General features: G+C 37.2%; 1 protein-coding gene across 1 annotated transcript in view; it reads right to left on the bottom strand.

Moving 5' to 3' along the window:
- LOC149556846 (uncharacterized) overlaps positions 1 to 7,008 on the bottom strand; it is a 63,736-nt gene extending 56,728 nt beyond the window's left edge. Inside the window, exons 1-2 of the mRNA XM_089831437.1 lie at positions 6,596 to 7,008; positions 5,876 to 6,112 (exon numbers count right to left, since the gene is read on the bottom strand). Of these exons, the coding sequence (XP_089687563.1) occupies positions 5,876 to 6,112; positions 6,596 to 6,952 (594 nt within the window). The 5' untranslated portion in view covers positions 6,953 to 7,008. The remainder of the gene's footprint in view (positions 1 to 5,875; positions 6,113 to 6,595) is intronic.
- Between the last annotated feature and the right edge of the window lie 9,168 nt (positions 7,009 to 16,176).

Genomic DNA, 16,176 nt, shown 5'->3' with positions numbered 1-16,176 from the left:
GAGAGTTTCAATTAATTAAGGTGTTGAAAAGTGAGTGGCTTAAATTAAATGGAACACTAAATGAAAGCGAATACCAATAACTTAAAGATACCAAATGATACAATATTTTGATTACAAAAATCAAAAAAGCAAACAACAAAGAGCAATCTCCAAGCTTTGCAAGTTCACTGCCTCGTTCGCGCATGTGAATCAAGGAGGACAGTACGACTATAGGACATTAGCTTGGCACACATACATCCCATACGGACAGGGTACAAAGGACAACACAAAGAACAAGAAAGATACAAATAACAGAATAACTAAGTAAACACTAATGCTAATAAGTCAACTGGAAATGACAGAGAGAAAACAGAGTTCAATTAATCTACTAAAACACAAGGAAAGGAAGAAGATAGCAGCTGATTCGACATTCACCAAAGTTGATGATTCGAACTCGCCTCTCTCCAAATCTTTACACACAGAAATAAGGAAAATATTAGGGATGCTTGGAGACCTGCCTCACTCAAGTCCCTAGTTTGGTGTATCCACCTCCACAGTAGCTGAGTAGACGAAAATCGGTGATAGATAATTGTAGATAAAAGATATGCAATAGTAAATGACAAGATTATGGTGAGGATAATATGATATGCTTAATAAGACACAATATAAATGAGAAGAGTTAATTCCCCTCAAGACTACGAAACTCAAGCTCAACAGAGTGACAGATGATCAACAATTTCGATCGATATCAAGGAGTTGCAAGCTGTCTAATGTGACAAGAAGCTATCTATGAAAGCAAAACACAATGGAGGGGTGCTTAAACTGCATGGAGAAATCTCTAGAATCTGTAGAAGCCCCCCACCTAAAACTTGAAAATGGAGATATATGCCCGCAGATCAAATCCTGCATCGGTGGGCAGTGAAAATGGGCATTACAATTGCAGGGTGGCAGTTTGTAATGCCTCAATGGCAACCTGCACGTCTGCAGATTCATAGCGGAGTACCCTCCACAGGGACATCTCCACAGCATGCACGCATTCTATTTTGCCCAGGCTGTGTGGCCAGGATTTGAAGTGGTGATGACAAGGCTAGGTGAGTGAGCATGGAAGGATGACTTGGAATCTCAAGTCTTAGGCTAAGGTGGGGGTGATGCTAAATGGCAAATTATACCAGGGTGCAAATGTTTGCCATTACAATTCTTAATATATTATTGTGTTGTTGATCTAACCCAAAATTTTCTTAATTTATAACTAATCATTCTCTTCGGCAAGGAATATCTTCATTGGTGGCAACATAACACTTCTTCCAGACCGAAACCAAGAAGGAGTTACTTCCTTTGGTTTGAGCATTCTTGGTTATTATTTATTGCCTCATTTTTGGAAATCATCATTCATTAATGCGATTGGTAACCAGGAGTCTGCATTTACTTCATGTTTTTGGAAACTATTACCAAAATCAGAGAATCAATACAGTGTTAGCATATAGTTCTCAGTTGTAGTCGTCACACCTGCAGTCAAGCATACAATAGTCTAGGACACTATCCGCCTGCAAGATTAACTAGGCATGTTCTCATCCATGATGCTATGTTATTCTGTATTTATATTTTTACATGCTGATCAGTCAATCATATAAATGATCTCTATTCTCTCAACTGTTAGAGAAGCTAACAGTAAATTGTAAATTGCTGTAAGCCATTGTTACTGCATAATGATGTAATCATGTATGGAGTTAGTAGCATTTTCATTAGGACTTTATTACATGACTTCTAGTTCTATCTGTGAAATCATTGAAATGCGCATACCTGCAAATAATAGTGAATGAATAATATGCTGAACTGATAGAAGTATATTTAAATGTGCCAACCGATTCACATTGTAATCAATAAATCTGGTTCACACTCTTGAATGCTATTATTTCCAAATTTAATTGCTGTTCATCTGCATATAGGTGAAGATGATTCATATTGTGTCAAGGAGAAATCATACTCTGTTTTCAAGCAATACATTGATCTGCATTCATCTCAACCGAATAATTATGTTCTTCCAAGCAATACAACCAAGGAATTCATTCCCTGTTTGAAGTACAAAAGTATCATTATTTCCAAAAGAGGAAGAATTCTCATAACCACAAGAAGAGAAACATTTTCATAACAGTTTATGTCTGCATTTCACTGTTAATTATCAGCCAAGTATCAATCTGAAACTGAGTCTTTGTTTAAACTGAAAACAATATCTGAGACTGGGATATGTAGAAAACCCTTTTATACTGCAACTATAAACTATTCTTAAGTCTTGGTATTACAGTGGGTCGAATCGTTTGTTATCTTTTGTCAAAGGAATGTTGCCCCACAGCTAAGATTAGGATGTTGCCTAACCAAATCAGTACTGAACTAGAAATTAGATTAAACATGATCAACCTAGAGGATTAGGTATGTCATCAGATGGCCTTGGATTGTTCGGCAATATATTTCTCATTCAGAATGGTGAATTCTTAAAGTCACGGAGACCAAACTAGAGAAGTCAAAAGGACTCTTATACGAGTTTGGCGATGGCGATGACAATGACAGCACGAAATACAGTGCTTGCACCTTCAAAACCTTGGCCAAGGTTTTACTTTTCTATGGGTAGTAACCATCAATCACTAGATCAAGTAGGGAAATGTCTAGCTAGGAAGGTCATTTTTATAGGTGAAGATGTCTATAGATTGACTGGCTATGACAGTTGTGGGTTCTGCACCAATGAGACTGAAGCCCATCCCTGCATCTCGTTAGCATCGGGCCATTTCTGTGAAAATGTTGTGCGGAAGACCCTGTTATAAGTCAAGATTGTAGGATCAATGGTTGGGAGGTAAAACTTTTGATGATACTCTTTCCCTCTTAAAGAGATTGGGAGCTTGAAGTAAAGATAAACAATATCAAAACATCAAGTCTATCTGGTTCTATGGTTTATGTTTTGTCAGTTATATCAGTAAATGATTTCTTTTATTCGACAATAAAAAAATGGAAACTTGTAAGTTAAATTCCTTTTCATGTGAAGTTAGTTATTCTAGAGAAAGAAATATTATTCCTTTCAGTTGTTAAACAAACCTTTGTTCACGTGAAAAGGATAGTAGTTTCTTCAGTTATTACAGTTAAAAGTGAAATTTGTTTTTTGTGAATTTTTGTTATTTAAATTAACTAATTGTTATTATTTCTAGATAGTTACTTTTGGTATGTTACATAAGTGATTTCACGTTCTGCTTCCAATCTATTCTCACCAAGATGTATTACCAGTACCTGACATTAAGATTCAAAGTGTATGGAGAGCTTACTAGCACCAATACAAGACAAAGTGTTCTCTCAAAAAAATACCAATTTTACAAATTTGTTTGCTAGTTTGAGAGATTATGAGACCAAGCTAGAAAAGGTCGATCAATTGTCTTATGATCTCTCTGCTTCTTCTCTTCTCCTTCTTCTTGCTACTACCTCTACTTCTTCCACTTTGATCCCTCCTAAATAATAACTTACAACCACCTTTTCAGAAAAATTATTATAATAACAATGTCTCAAAGACAATAACAAAGCATTAAATTAATATTGCACATCCATCTCTTCCTTGCTTTTTAATACTACCCACTTGAAACTGCAATCTAACTACTACTTAACTAGATTGGTTGACTTGCTTCTATCAGCTATGCATCAATTACTAGCAGCTAATCTCTATACTCTTCCCCACATGCTAGCTCCTTCAAACTGCAACTTGACTACCACTTCACTAGATTGATTGTTTTATGCTACATCCTCAAACTGCAAGTAAACTGTCACTTCAGTAGATTGGTCAACTTCCTTCTATAAATTATGATACATCTACAAGTGGCCATCTCCCTACTCTTCTTCACACGAAGTCTTTAGACGCTTCTCTTCCCCTACCTCAAGGATATGACTCCGCAATATTCTGTCAATATCACTTTGTGCCCAATCTTGACACTAAGAAATGTGTGTTAGGGTGACACTAAGAAATGTGTGTTAGGGCACAAAGTGCTGGAATTGATTGATTCATATTCCTGCATAGCCCTCATTGTTTTCTTATGATGAATTTGTTATTGCAGTTTACACCCAACCTTCTTCCTCCTCTACTTATCCTCTTATTACATTGTCTACTTTTAAAATACTGATAAGTGAATATTACATATTTCTATATATTGAAGCTTCAATTATAGACCAAAGCACTAATGAGCTTTTAGAGAAACCACACTATAACTTCATCATAGTCACAAAGGAACACTTATATAATGTCAATCATGACCAGGAGTCCTATGCTACCTTGACATTCCCCATTTGAGTTAGTTACTTTTGGGAAAAGTAATCATAATGGTTTTGACATATGCTCCACCATTCCCCACTTCTCTAATAATATGATGGTAACTGGCGACATGCCTAATTACAATTATTATCCTCCTAGACACCTCATAAATCTCAGACTCAACCTCAACCTTGTTACTACCCTAAAAGCACACAACCTCACAATACTTGTCTCCGTTGTCCTCAACCTCTCCCTATTCAATCCAACCCCAAACCACCTACAATTGCTCAACCTAGAAAACTCCCGCATTTCCCCCTCCTTCCACTCTTCTTCATTTGCTTAAATATCTATATCCATCCTACACCTCATTAGTGAAATATTCCTTGCTGCTCTCACTTCATTGTTTCTCTTACTATTTCTCTATTGATCTCCTGATTTCGTCTCAATAGCTTCCAAAAGTCTCTATTCCTTATTGCATTCCTATTCTAAATTGCTTCATCCTATGAATTTGATCCCAAATCTCTAATTCTCTTCTCCTAATTTTCGTAACACTTTGATTTTACTTAAGTGATGTATGTATGTGGTGGTGACTTTCTCGAGTGCTTCAATTGATCTTACTTCTTTGTCTTTTCTGCTAACCTTGCAGTATGTGGTAAAGCTACAGTTTTAATCATGCTTCAGCAAGTGTCAATGTCTGTCAATATATTTAATCTCTGAAAGAAGTTTTAAGTTCCTTACTAGCTTAGAGATATCTGCACTTCATGTATTCCCTTGGAAGAAGCTCTGCATACATCTTTGTGGCAGATTTCTCTACTACGACCCTTACCGTGAGGAATAATTCTCATTGTTTTAGCATACGATCCATTAACAAACTCTCGACCACTTGGATAGTAATTGATTCCATCACAGAGGTAAAATAATCCTGTGAACATGGGTTGAAATAATTACTCTTCTCATATCACAGCTATAGCAATTGCCACCTTCATTTGCTTGTAATGAAAGTACCAAGTAGATTCCATAGGAGTTTCATGAAGTTCGTAGGTTTTTAAATAATACTCTATCCTTTGACTTGTTAAAATCCTTCATCCCTTTATCACTGCATGTACCAGATTCAAATTCGTCTTCAACACGCCACCATCTCCCATTTACTAGATCCATTATGCTACGTAAGCACCATCTTGCATTAGAGACTTTGTTTACAGCTACAAACAATTATCTGTTTGTTAGCGCCATCCATTTGTTTTGTATTTGTTTGTATGGATAATAAATTTGCTTTGCTATGTATAAAGGGAGTTGAATTTATTTTAATTTTGGAGATGGGACACTACAGTATCTGTATGTGTGGGATTGTTGCATGCACGGGTGTGTGTGCATGGGTGTATAATGAACAAGAAAAATGGGTCCCATCCACGCTTCATTGTGTGTGTGTCTTTGTTATGCTAAGTTTGAAAGCAATATACAATTGTGTTGTGAACAATCGCGCTTAAAGGCAAACGTTGACGCAACCCAAAACAGACTCAAAATGCTTATTAAATTGATATCAATTTATCAGAAATCTAACTACTGCTACTACAAATTTTAAGGGGAAGTCATTGAAGGGAGAACGAATGGACCAACCTGGTAATTTGATGAAACAAATTGTTTGTCTAGAGATGATTCTACAGTAACAGCGAAATTGTAAAGCACATATGCAATTGCTCCAGCCATAATCGCCCCAATCAAGGCCTGAACTGCTGAAGCAGGTGGACGATTTGGCTTCAACTCCTCTGCCAAGCTATTTGCCTTTTCCAGGGCCTTTAAAGCTTCCACTTTTGCTTCTTTTCTCACATCTTCAACTCCTGTCGAGCGAAATCTCTGTGTGCCAAATAGAAAAAGATTTGTCATTCTTTTCCCCATTCAAAGAAACGACAATTTTCAGTGCCTCTTTCAGATATTTCAAAACGGGAATTTTGTCGGCAATATTAAATCTATGTGTCAGGTAACTATTTATAGCTCATTCTCTTGTTCAATCATTTATAGCCCATTCTCATTTTTAATCATTGTTTTTGAGGTAGTCTCAAATGCTGCAACATACCCTGGAGTCTGAGCAAGGTTAGGTGATCAGAGCACCAGGTATCCAGTAACTTGAAAAGGCCCGACTTTAATTTATAAATATGTTAACTTCGTTACTTTTTCTGATAATCAATGATGGGAAACAAATATTTTCCTAACACAGTTTATTTTTGTACTACACAATTCTAGCCTCAACTCTATCAAACAAATATTATGGACTCCAGAAGCTTAATTTCAACATTAGAGGGAAGTGTTGTGATGATAGCATATACAGAAGCAGCATACCTTCTCCTTAGCTCTCTTAGCCCTTCTTTTAAAGGACCTGTAAAGCAAAAAAGCAATGGAGCCTGTAAGAAGACAGCTTGCTGCTGTTTGCAGAGGAGTAGCCTCTGGAACTTCAAAGGGGTTGAAATCCTGAGGCAACTCAATTGGCCCCTCTTCATTTCCTTCGTTTTCACCAACATCAAACAAATGCTTCAGCCCACCTTTTGCGATAATGCTGCTCCAACTACTTTGTCTCTTCTCATATGCTACCCTATGCCTAATGTGTGTGGGAGGCTTAATTGCAGTAGAATAATTTGGAGGCAGCGGCACAACACTGCAATGGCGTAAGGGGGTATAGGAAAACGTCTGAGAGTACATCGCTTGGCCTGTTTTTAATACATCGGCAGACTCGGTGACCAGCGTTAATATCTCCTCAAGGCTTCTTCGCTAGTGGACTATATGTAACGTGATTTCTTTCGGGGATTCCACATCCGGCCGGAATTGGAACGAGACATTATAGATAGATAGATAGATAAAATTTTAACGTCCACGAGGCTAAAAATAGCCTATGGGACAGCAAGACAACTCAAGCACACTTAGTAACAATGTTCGTTGTTTGCGTAGAATGATGATGAGTCCACCCAATTGCTCAATGTACTCTTCGAAGAATAAGTTATGCCAAGAACTGTCACATATAGTGTCCGCAAATTTATCTCTACTACTCTTGTAGGCTTCACATTCTAAAATAAAGTGATGTTCAGTTTCCACTTTCCCAGAATTGTAGAATCTGCAAATTCTTTCTACCCAAGCCTCCTTTGGCCTCTTCCAACGTCCGGTCTCACAACGAAGTTGGTGAGAGTTGGTTCTCAGCTGAGCAATAAGAATTTTAGCCCTCCAAGAAATGTTGGCTCCTATGTATGCTTTTTGGAGTTGATCACAAGTGGGGTTGAACTCATTTATATAATATAATTTCTTCCTTCCGATCTCGCTTCTCCAATTTCTCTTGTAGAATTTCTCTATGACAAAGACCTTTATTTCTTTATTATTTGTGGGGCACATATTGAATTGAATATTCCATTTACTCATCCATTTGATGTTTTGTTGCATCCATGTCCTTTTTCGCTGACATAGTGTGTCACTAAAGACCACTTTAGGCCATCTATCCTCTTCCATTTTTTCAATTCTTTTTAGATAACTTAGAAGGCGAACCATAACAAGTGCCTCAATAGGAGCAGCCCCCATTTCACTTAGCATGATATCATATGGAACAGTGCTTTTGATTTTAAACTTGCTTGTGATCAAGCGCTTTTGGATTCCTTCGATTTGTTTCCATTGTGCTATAGTAGTGTTGCTGGCCCATAATTCACACCCGTAAAGAACAACTGGCAGCACAAGAAGACTGAACAAGGTTTGAATAGTTTTCCAATCCCACAAATCTGCTTCACGGCACCTATTCTGAAGAGCATAAAAAGCCTTCCACCCACCTAATATCCTTTTATACCTGCAGCTAGACCAGCTTAGTTTTTTGTTGAAATCGATGCCAACGTATTTATACTCCGCAACTTCTTCAATAACACTTTCATTGTAATAAAATTCATGTTGGTGTTGTTTTTTATTATTAGAGAAAATCATAACCTTAGTCTTGCTAATATTGACCTGCATCCCCACCATTCCGCAAAAGCGCTCAAGAGAAGATAGATGATCTTGCAAACCATAGGTAGATTTGGCAATTAAAATGAGATCGTCCACATATAGGAGCAGCTTTATAACAAATTCACCGAGCTGAATGCCTTCACCCTTTTGCATGTTTAACCACTCTTCCAGTTTGTCAATATATAAACCAAACAAAGTAGGAGATAAAGGGCAGCCCTGTTTGACCCCGATATCGCTCCTAAAACATTCTGAAATGCCATTTGAAGTTTTGATTTTAACTTTCACCTCTTCGTACATCCTATGAACAGTAGCTTTGAGATGCATAGGAATCCCCAATTCTTCCATCCTAAACCAAAGCTTGTCTCTCGGGACGGTGTCAAAAGCCTTTTTAAAGTCGACAAAGCAACAAAATACCTCTTCCTTTTTCTCCCATTCTTTTTCAATAATGTGTCTCAAAGTGACACAGTGATCCACTGTCGAGTGCTTTGGCCTAAAACCAGCTTGCCCTTTAGCACGTTTATGGTTTTCTTCTGCCCATTTGCTGATCCTAGTTTCTATCATGCTGCCAAAAAGTTTAGCAAAGAGGGGATTGATCATTATAGTCCTGTAGTTGGAGGGATTGTTAACATCACCACTCTTAAAAAGTGGTATTGCAAGGCTGATTGTCCAATCTTTCGGAAACCCTTCTTGGCAAATTTTGTTGAAAATTTCAGTGATGTGCAGTGCAAAAGTTTTCATACCTCACTTCAGATATTCTACTTGGAGCGCAACAAGGTATTTTGCTTTACCTCCACCTAACTTCTTAATCCCTGCCTCTATCTCTTGCATAGTAAAAAGATTTGTATCATCATTGACCAAAGGTGGCTGTCCCACTCCACCCTCTTGTTCATAAAGTTTCTTAGCATATTCAAACCATTGGGTGGCAGTAATATTATTATTTTCAGTTTGTTTTCTCCTTAGTTGGAGTTCTTTCCAAAAACGTTTGGGGTTATTTCTGCCCAAGAAAATTAACTCCTCTCTCCTTGTGAACATAAAATCAGTTTTTTTCTTCTTTAGGATCTGTTTGTAGGCCTTAATGTCAAGGTTAGTTTTATTTGACTCCCTTAGGTTTCTTCTAGCCCTCTTGCATTCCTTATCAAACCAAGCATTGGCTGGAAAACAATTAGTTTCAGATTTTCTATTTTTTACTCTCTTGCATTTTGAAAGAGCCTCATGAATCAAATTTGATAAATCATAACTGTTAACACCATGTTTATACATAGGGTGTCCATACAAAGTTCCTTAAGAGTAGTTCTGAAAGTGTTACTGTTTTTTGAAGTTAACAAAATTCTGCCCTGAGAAGGGGGGTATTGAGGGCCTTGGGTTTTTGCTCCAATCCGCCTATCCTTTTCCCAATACAAATTTACGTGCAGCGGTCTATGATCTGATTTGAGATCCCAAATGTGTTCTCCAATTGCAACTTCTTCAATATTTTCATACAAATTCTGCGAACAAATTACATAATCTACCACACTTGCTCCGTTGTATGTGTTGCGAGTGAAAGTGTCTGACTTAGCCCATCTAGCCAAACCATTACAAATTATGAGATCAAATGTGCCACATAGAGTGATCAATTCTTCCCCAAAATGATTGCAGCCTTTAGCATCTTCGAATATTCTTTCCCATTGATGATTTCTTTCTTCTGTGAGCCAAATAGGGTTATCATTTACTTTGGAGCTAAAAATACTTGCTTGCCAATTTGTTGTCCTAGCATTGAAATCTCCAACAACAAGAACATCCCCATGCTGCGAAAAAATAGCAACATCTTTCTTTAACGCAGCATAGGGGTCATTGTGATCTAAGCCACACTTTTTATAAGTTTTAGATACTTGTGGAGCAAAGTAACAGGCTGCAATCCTGATAAGAGTGTTATTTTCCACAATTTTGAGCCATATGAATTGTTTATTAGAATCAGTCTTTTCCAACTGAATGGCACGACCTTCCCTTTCTTTTACTAGAACCATTATACCTCCATAACCTTTACCATTTCCCACTACCTCATTCCACACTGCCATCTTCCAGTAGCCTTCAAACAATGGGGTCTTACATCCCTCATGCTCATGTGTCTCTATGAGACAAATAATGTCTTTGCCTTCCGCAATAGGTCCTAACCCAGGCCCACGTCTCCATGGATAACCTCTGCAATTCCAACAAACTAAACTTAAGGACGCCTGGGTTAAGTTTGATTGCTATTTGTTTTGATGTGAAAGACTCGAAGTTGAGTTATTATCGCTAAGTGTGATTGCTGATCTTGTTGTATCGCTGCATGCTAATGTGGTTGTTGCCACACCTTTGTTGCCTTCTTGCTGCCCTTCATTAGAGCGGTAGCCAAAATGAGCAATAATTGCTTTTCCCTTGAACATCCAAGCTCTTTTGCCTTCATTTCTAGCTGTTCTGATTTTTTTCATTTCCATTCTTCTTTCTACTTGTTGTCTCATGGTTAAATCCTCCTCTATAACAAAGCGAGAACCCCTCAAGAGCTGTTTTTTGTTAAGTAAATTTTGTTTGTCTCTAATGCTGGTCATGACTACCTTGATTGGCCTATTTCTCTCAACTTGTGGTTTGCCAACCTTCCAAGCTTGACAGATTTGTCCTTGCCACAACAACACATCTTGTAGGAAATCCCTCGTTAAGTCGAGGGTGTGTTCGCCTTCCCCATAATCTTTTATCCCTTTGATAATTATATTGGATGCCCTAAGCTGCCTTTCCTTGACCTCTCTGTCTTGTGTGTTCACACGAATCTTTGCCTCTTCTCTTGCCATATCAAGGTGTTTGCTGTTTTTGTCCCAAGTTTTGGTGACTTCTGAAAAACTTCTCCTCTCCTCTTCAATCCCTGCCTTTCCCAACGAATTAGTGTGAAAAATCGGTCTCTCCTTATAATGAGATGACTCGATATTTGTTGTGACCTTGTTTGTGTCCAATGTAGCATTCAGATTTTTCCATTCATCCTTCATGTTCTTCCATTCAAGCTTCCCTGCTAAAAGTGTTTCTTGTAGCGTTGAGATTTGAGCTTTTAAAATGTTGTTATTATCTGCAAGAGTTTTATTTGCTGCAATTAACACCTGCATATTGCGATAACTTTCTTGTTCCTTAGCCTCTAGGAGTTCCAACCTCCTCTTGGCCCTCAATAATTCTTGCACATAAAGATCTGGGCACCATGCGAGAGGTGTGGAGGTAGGGCTGTAAGTGACAGAATCGACAAAGTTGCTACTTCCATGCAAATGACTGTCACCATCTAAGTGTGGAGGGGGGTACATATTGACAACATCTTTCCTCCAAAAATGGCTTTTGGGTATAATTGTTGGGTACAAAGGGGAGGAGACGTTTGGGAGGGCCTATAGCCATCTTACTCATTTTTAAGTGTCAAATGTAAAAATTGAACTAATAATTATTAGATATAAATTATGCACATCTTTGTGTGTGTATATAGAGTATATTTCTTGGGGATCAATTGGAATTGATATTTAAGACAAACATCATTTGTTCATATAACTAGATCACTAGCGGATTTTGGTATGTTCATTGTTGTCAAGTAGAAATCAATAATGTTTCATGAAACACATAAACCATCATGCAAAAGCTAAAAAAGCTTTATCAAACCATTAGAGTCACTAATATAAAGCACATAAAGTATAAAAATGTAGTCAAACAAGTATTCCCTTTGTGGTGTTTTAATGTTTTTTTCTTTTTTCTCTTATCTTGATGTGTTGCTCTATGTTGGCAAAATGCGGCCATGAAAGCAAATGGATGATAATGATGAGGAAACTAAGAAATCGTGGTTAGCAAAAAATGGGAGAATTGGGACCAATTTATAGGATCTTGGAACTCAAATCAATGGACAAGATTGAAGTTTAATCGATGATCATGATTGCATGTGAAGACTCCAAAATTGTAAATGCCATAAAATGGCAATTGCATTAAGAAAATGCCATAATTATGACATGTTATGTCAATTGGAAGAGTTGCATCTAGAAATGCACAAATTAGAACAAAATGTGAAAATGGTGTAAAGAAAACGAAGGCTAAAATCATGGGATGGAAACACAATTAGGGGAGATGGAAGCTAAAATTAAGGAATAAAGTCCCACTTAGAAAATGAGGAAATAGTTAATACTGAAATCAATAATCACCACGGTTTTCAATCAAGATTATGTCTATAGTAAGATGTGGAATCTAGCCATCTCGATGGAACATGGAAATACTCTTAGATGACGGGTGTCGTATTGTGTGAGGGAATCTCGAAGATTAAAAGGTTGGTTCCTTTCAGTACTCACCTATACTAATCTTGAATGAAGAAGAGGATAGAAGGATGTGCTTATGAAAATGGAAATCTAAAAATAAAGTGTGATGCACCAATATAATAGTCAGATTTATAGTTGTGTGATTGCACAAAATTTCTCATAAAATACACTTCAAACTCACAAACTCAATTAGTCAAAACCTACAAAATTGACTCTTATGAAAAGTCTTGGTATTCTACTATCTGAAGAGCAAAACATTAATATTTTCTCATATTCAACACTTAAAAGTAAGACACAGTCACATTTTGCACCATGGGATATCATATGTTTGCATTAAACATTGAAAGAATATTGATTAAACAAAGGTGAAACACAATATTTGAATCAAATAACTCACAATCATTGTTGGACATGGAAAAAGAAGCGAGAAAGAATTAGTCTATGTATATGAATAATTAGGAAATATGTTATAAAACATCAAGTCCAATATAATTTTCCAAATTTTGCAATATGCAAAATTCTAGTCAAAAGAGAGAACCCCCAAAAATGAGGTCAAAATGGGAAGATATAGGCCCAAAATCATGAAGGGTAATGATAGGCAAGCTCTCCAACAAGCTACTCTTAGCTCTACTCTAGGTCACTTCTAAAACCTCTTAGGGTTTCTTTCTAAACACAACCCCTACCTCCTTAAGGGGGTTCAACTCACTCACGTCCCACTCTCCCAGAGTTCTACTATCAACTCAATGTGCATTAACTTTATCTTGAGCTCACAAGGGTAAGCTCACCTACCAACTTCCTAGCCCTTTCACCATCACCTTGCAAGAGTCTAGGGATTTAAAACTAGCCAACTCAACCACTAAACACTCCAACTTGCTTGACATTGTAGTCATTTTGTTACCAATTTCAAGATTCATTGTTTTTAGGCCTATTATCCCTATTAGGTCACAATTAGGCCTCCTACTTGGGTTTTAGGGCCTTAGTTTGAAAAAGTTCCAAAAAACCTTCCAAACAAACCACCATTGTAGACACTCATTTGGAAGTTCTTTCATATTTTTGAGGTCTTGGGCTTGCCCTATTCGTATAATGCCCAAACCCTGACCATGTTGTTTTAAAAAGGGAATGTACTAGTTATCAAACTTTCAAAGAGAAATCCACTCAAATAGATTCATCAACTTCCCAATTTTTTGTCAAGGATCTATATAAACCTCCTTCACATGTCCATGGCATTGGATTTGTTATACCAATCAACTCTTGCAAGTTTTAAGATTTTAAATGCTCTTTGCTCCTAGTCAAGTTATGACAACGCTCTCCTAGGGAAAGAGATTAAAAATAGGAAACAACATCTCCTAACCTCCTACAAAAGAGATTATGCTATACATTGACCCTACTTAGACCTCCAATGGTTATGAAGATTTCACGATGGAGTCTTAAGTTGGAGCCATTATTTGCTTCAAACCTTGGATTGTCCTAATGAATGGGGCACAAATGTTTGAGTTTTATTTACACAGACAAATATTAGCAAAAACTCCTACCAACTCTCACACAACAAGAAAATGAAGAAAAATAACTATATATAATGAAAAATTGCATGATTTAATCCATTTGATGAAAGATGTATCAGTTGCAAAAGTTCTACATATAGTTTATCAGTAACTATCAATTGTTTGCTATTAAAATCCATGTCAAACGATATCCAACCTTCTTACAGTGCCAAGGAAATCATGTTTCACCAATTGTCTCTAACCCATAACTGACCCATAACTGATTTATGGGCATTTTGCACAACTTTTCCAAAATATTGTCATGCGACATTGAAAAGTTACAAAGTTGTCATTGACAACTTTTTGCACAAAGTGTAACTATGCTTTCCTTCAACATCTTGCATTCCAATGATGCAAAATGGTGTCTTAACAACTATAGAAAAAATTCTACATGTATAATGTGACCTCCTATGCAATTTTGGAGTCATTTCCCATACTATGCCAACAATATCTTACATTGATAAGTAGGAGATAATTTCCACAACAAATCAAATTATGATATTGCTATCAGGATTTAACTGTGTCATATTGAGTCAAAGTCGTTGACCCATGTTTCATGGGTGGTGATTCAACATGAATCTATCTCTCATGAGAATAAATCAAACACTTAACACTCATTGGATCTAGGTGATGCTCACAGAGGTGAAGCACTGGGACTTCCCAGGAGGTCACCCATCTCAGTACTATTCCAACTTGAGTGTGCTTAACTACAGAGTTTCCTACATGGTTAAACCCACTCTTCTTGCAACCCCATTTGTAAAACCTTCACTAAGTGTTGTGCCTTATGAACCATTCATTAGAAATTCCCTTAAGCTCATCAATTGATAAGTAGGAGATAATTTCCACAGCAATTCAAATTATGATATTGCTAACAAGATTTAACTATGTCATTTTGAGTCAAACTCATTGACCCATGTTTCATGAGTAGTGATTCAACATGAATTCATCTCTCATGAGAATAAATGGAACACTTAGCACTCATTAGATCTAGGTGATGATCATAGAGGTGAAGCACTGAGACTTCTTGGGAGGTCACCCATCTCAGTACCACTCCAACTTGAGTGTGCTTAACTATGAAGTTTCCTACATGGTTAAACCCACTCTACTTGCAACCCCATTTGCAAAACCAAGTGTTGTGCCTTATGAACCATTCATTAGAAAGCCCCGTAAGCTCATCAATTGATAAGTAGGAGATAATTTCCATAGCAAATCAAATTATGATATTGCTATTAGGATTTAACTGTGTCGTTTTGAGTCAAGCTCATTGACCCATGTTTCATGAGTGTGTTTAACCATGTAGGAAACTCTGTAGTTAAGCATGCTCAAGATGGAGTAGTACTGGGATGGGTGACCTCTCGGGAAGTCCTAGTGCTTCACCTCTATGAGCATCACCTAGATCCAATGAGTTTTTAAGTGTTCTATTTATTCTCATGAGAGATGGATTCATGTGGAATCACTACTCATGAAACATGGGTCAATGAGTTTGACTCAAAATGACACAGTTAAACCTGATAGCAATATCATAATTTGACTTGCTGTGGAAATTATCTCCTACTTATTAGTTGATGAGCTTAAGGGGCTTTATAATGAATGGTTCATAAAGCATGACACTAGGTGAAGGTTTTGCAAATGGGGTTTCAAGTATAGTGGGTTTAACCATGTAGGAAACTTTGTAGTTAAGCACTCTCAAGCTGGATAGTACTGGGATGGGTGGCCTCTCGAGAAGTCTCAGTGCTTCACCTCTATGAGCATCAGCTAGATCCAATGAGTGTTAAGTGTTCCACTTATTCTCATGAGAGATGGATTCATGTTGAATAACTACTCATGAAACATGGGTCAATGAGTTTGACTCAAAATGACACAATTAAATCTTAATAGCAATATCATTATTTGACTTGATGTAGAAATTATCTCCTACTTATCAATTTATGAGCTTAAGGGGTTTTTTAATGAATGATTCATAAGGCACAAAACTTGGTGAAGGTTTTGTAAATGGGGTCACAAGTAGAGTGGGTTTAACTATGTAGGAAACTTTTTAGTTAAGTGCGCTCAAGCTGGAGTAGTACTGGGATGGGTGACTTCCCGGGAAGTCTCGGTGCTTCACCTCTATGAGCATTACCTAGATCCA

The sequence above is a fragment of the Cupressus sempervirens genome, chromosome 5, assembly GCF_028749045.1.
Source record: "Cupressus sempervirens isolate cs-2001-9-10 chromosome 5, ASM2874904v1, whole genome shotgun sequence".
NCBI lineage: Eukaryota > Viridiplantae > Streptophyta > Pinopsida > Cupressales > Cupressaceae > Cupressus > Cupressus sempervirens.
The sequence above is the reverse complement of the archived record's forward strand: the minus strand, read 5'-3'. Positions and strand labels throughout refer to the sequence as shown.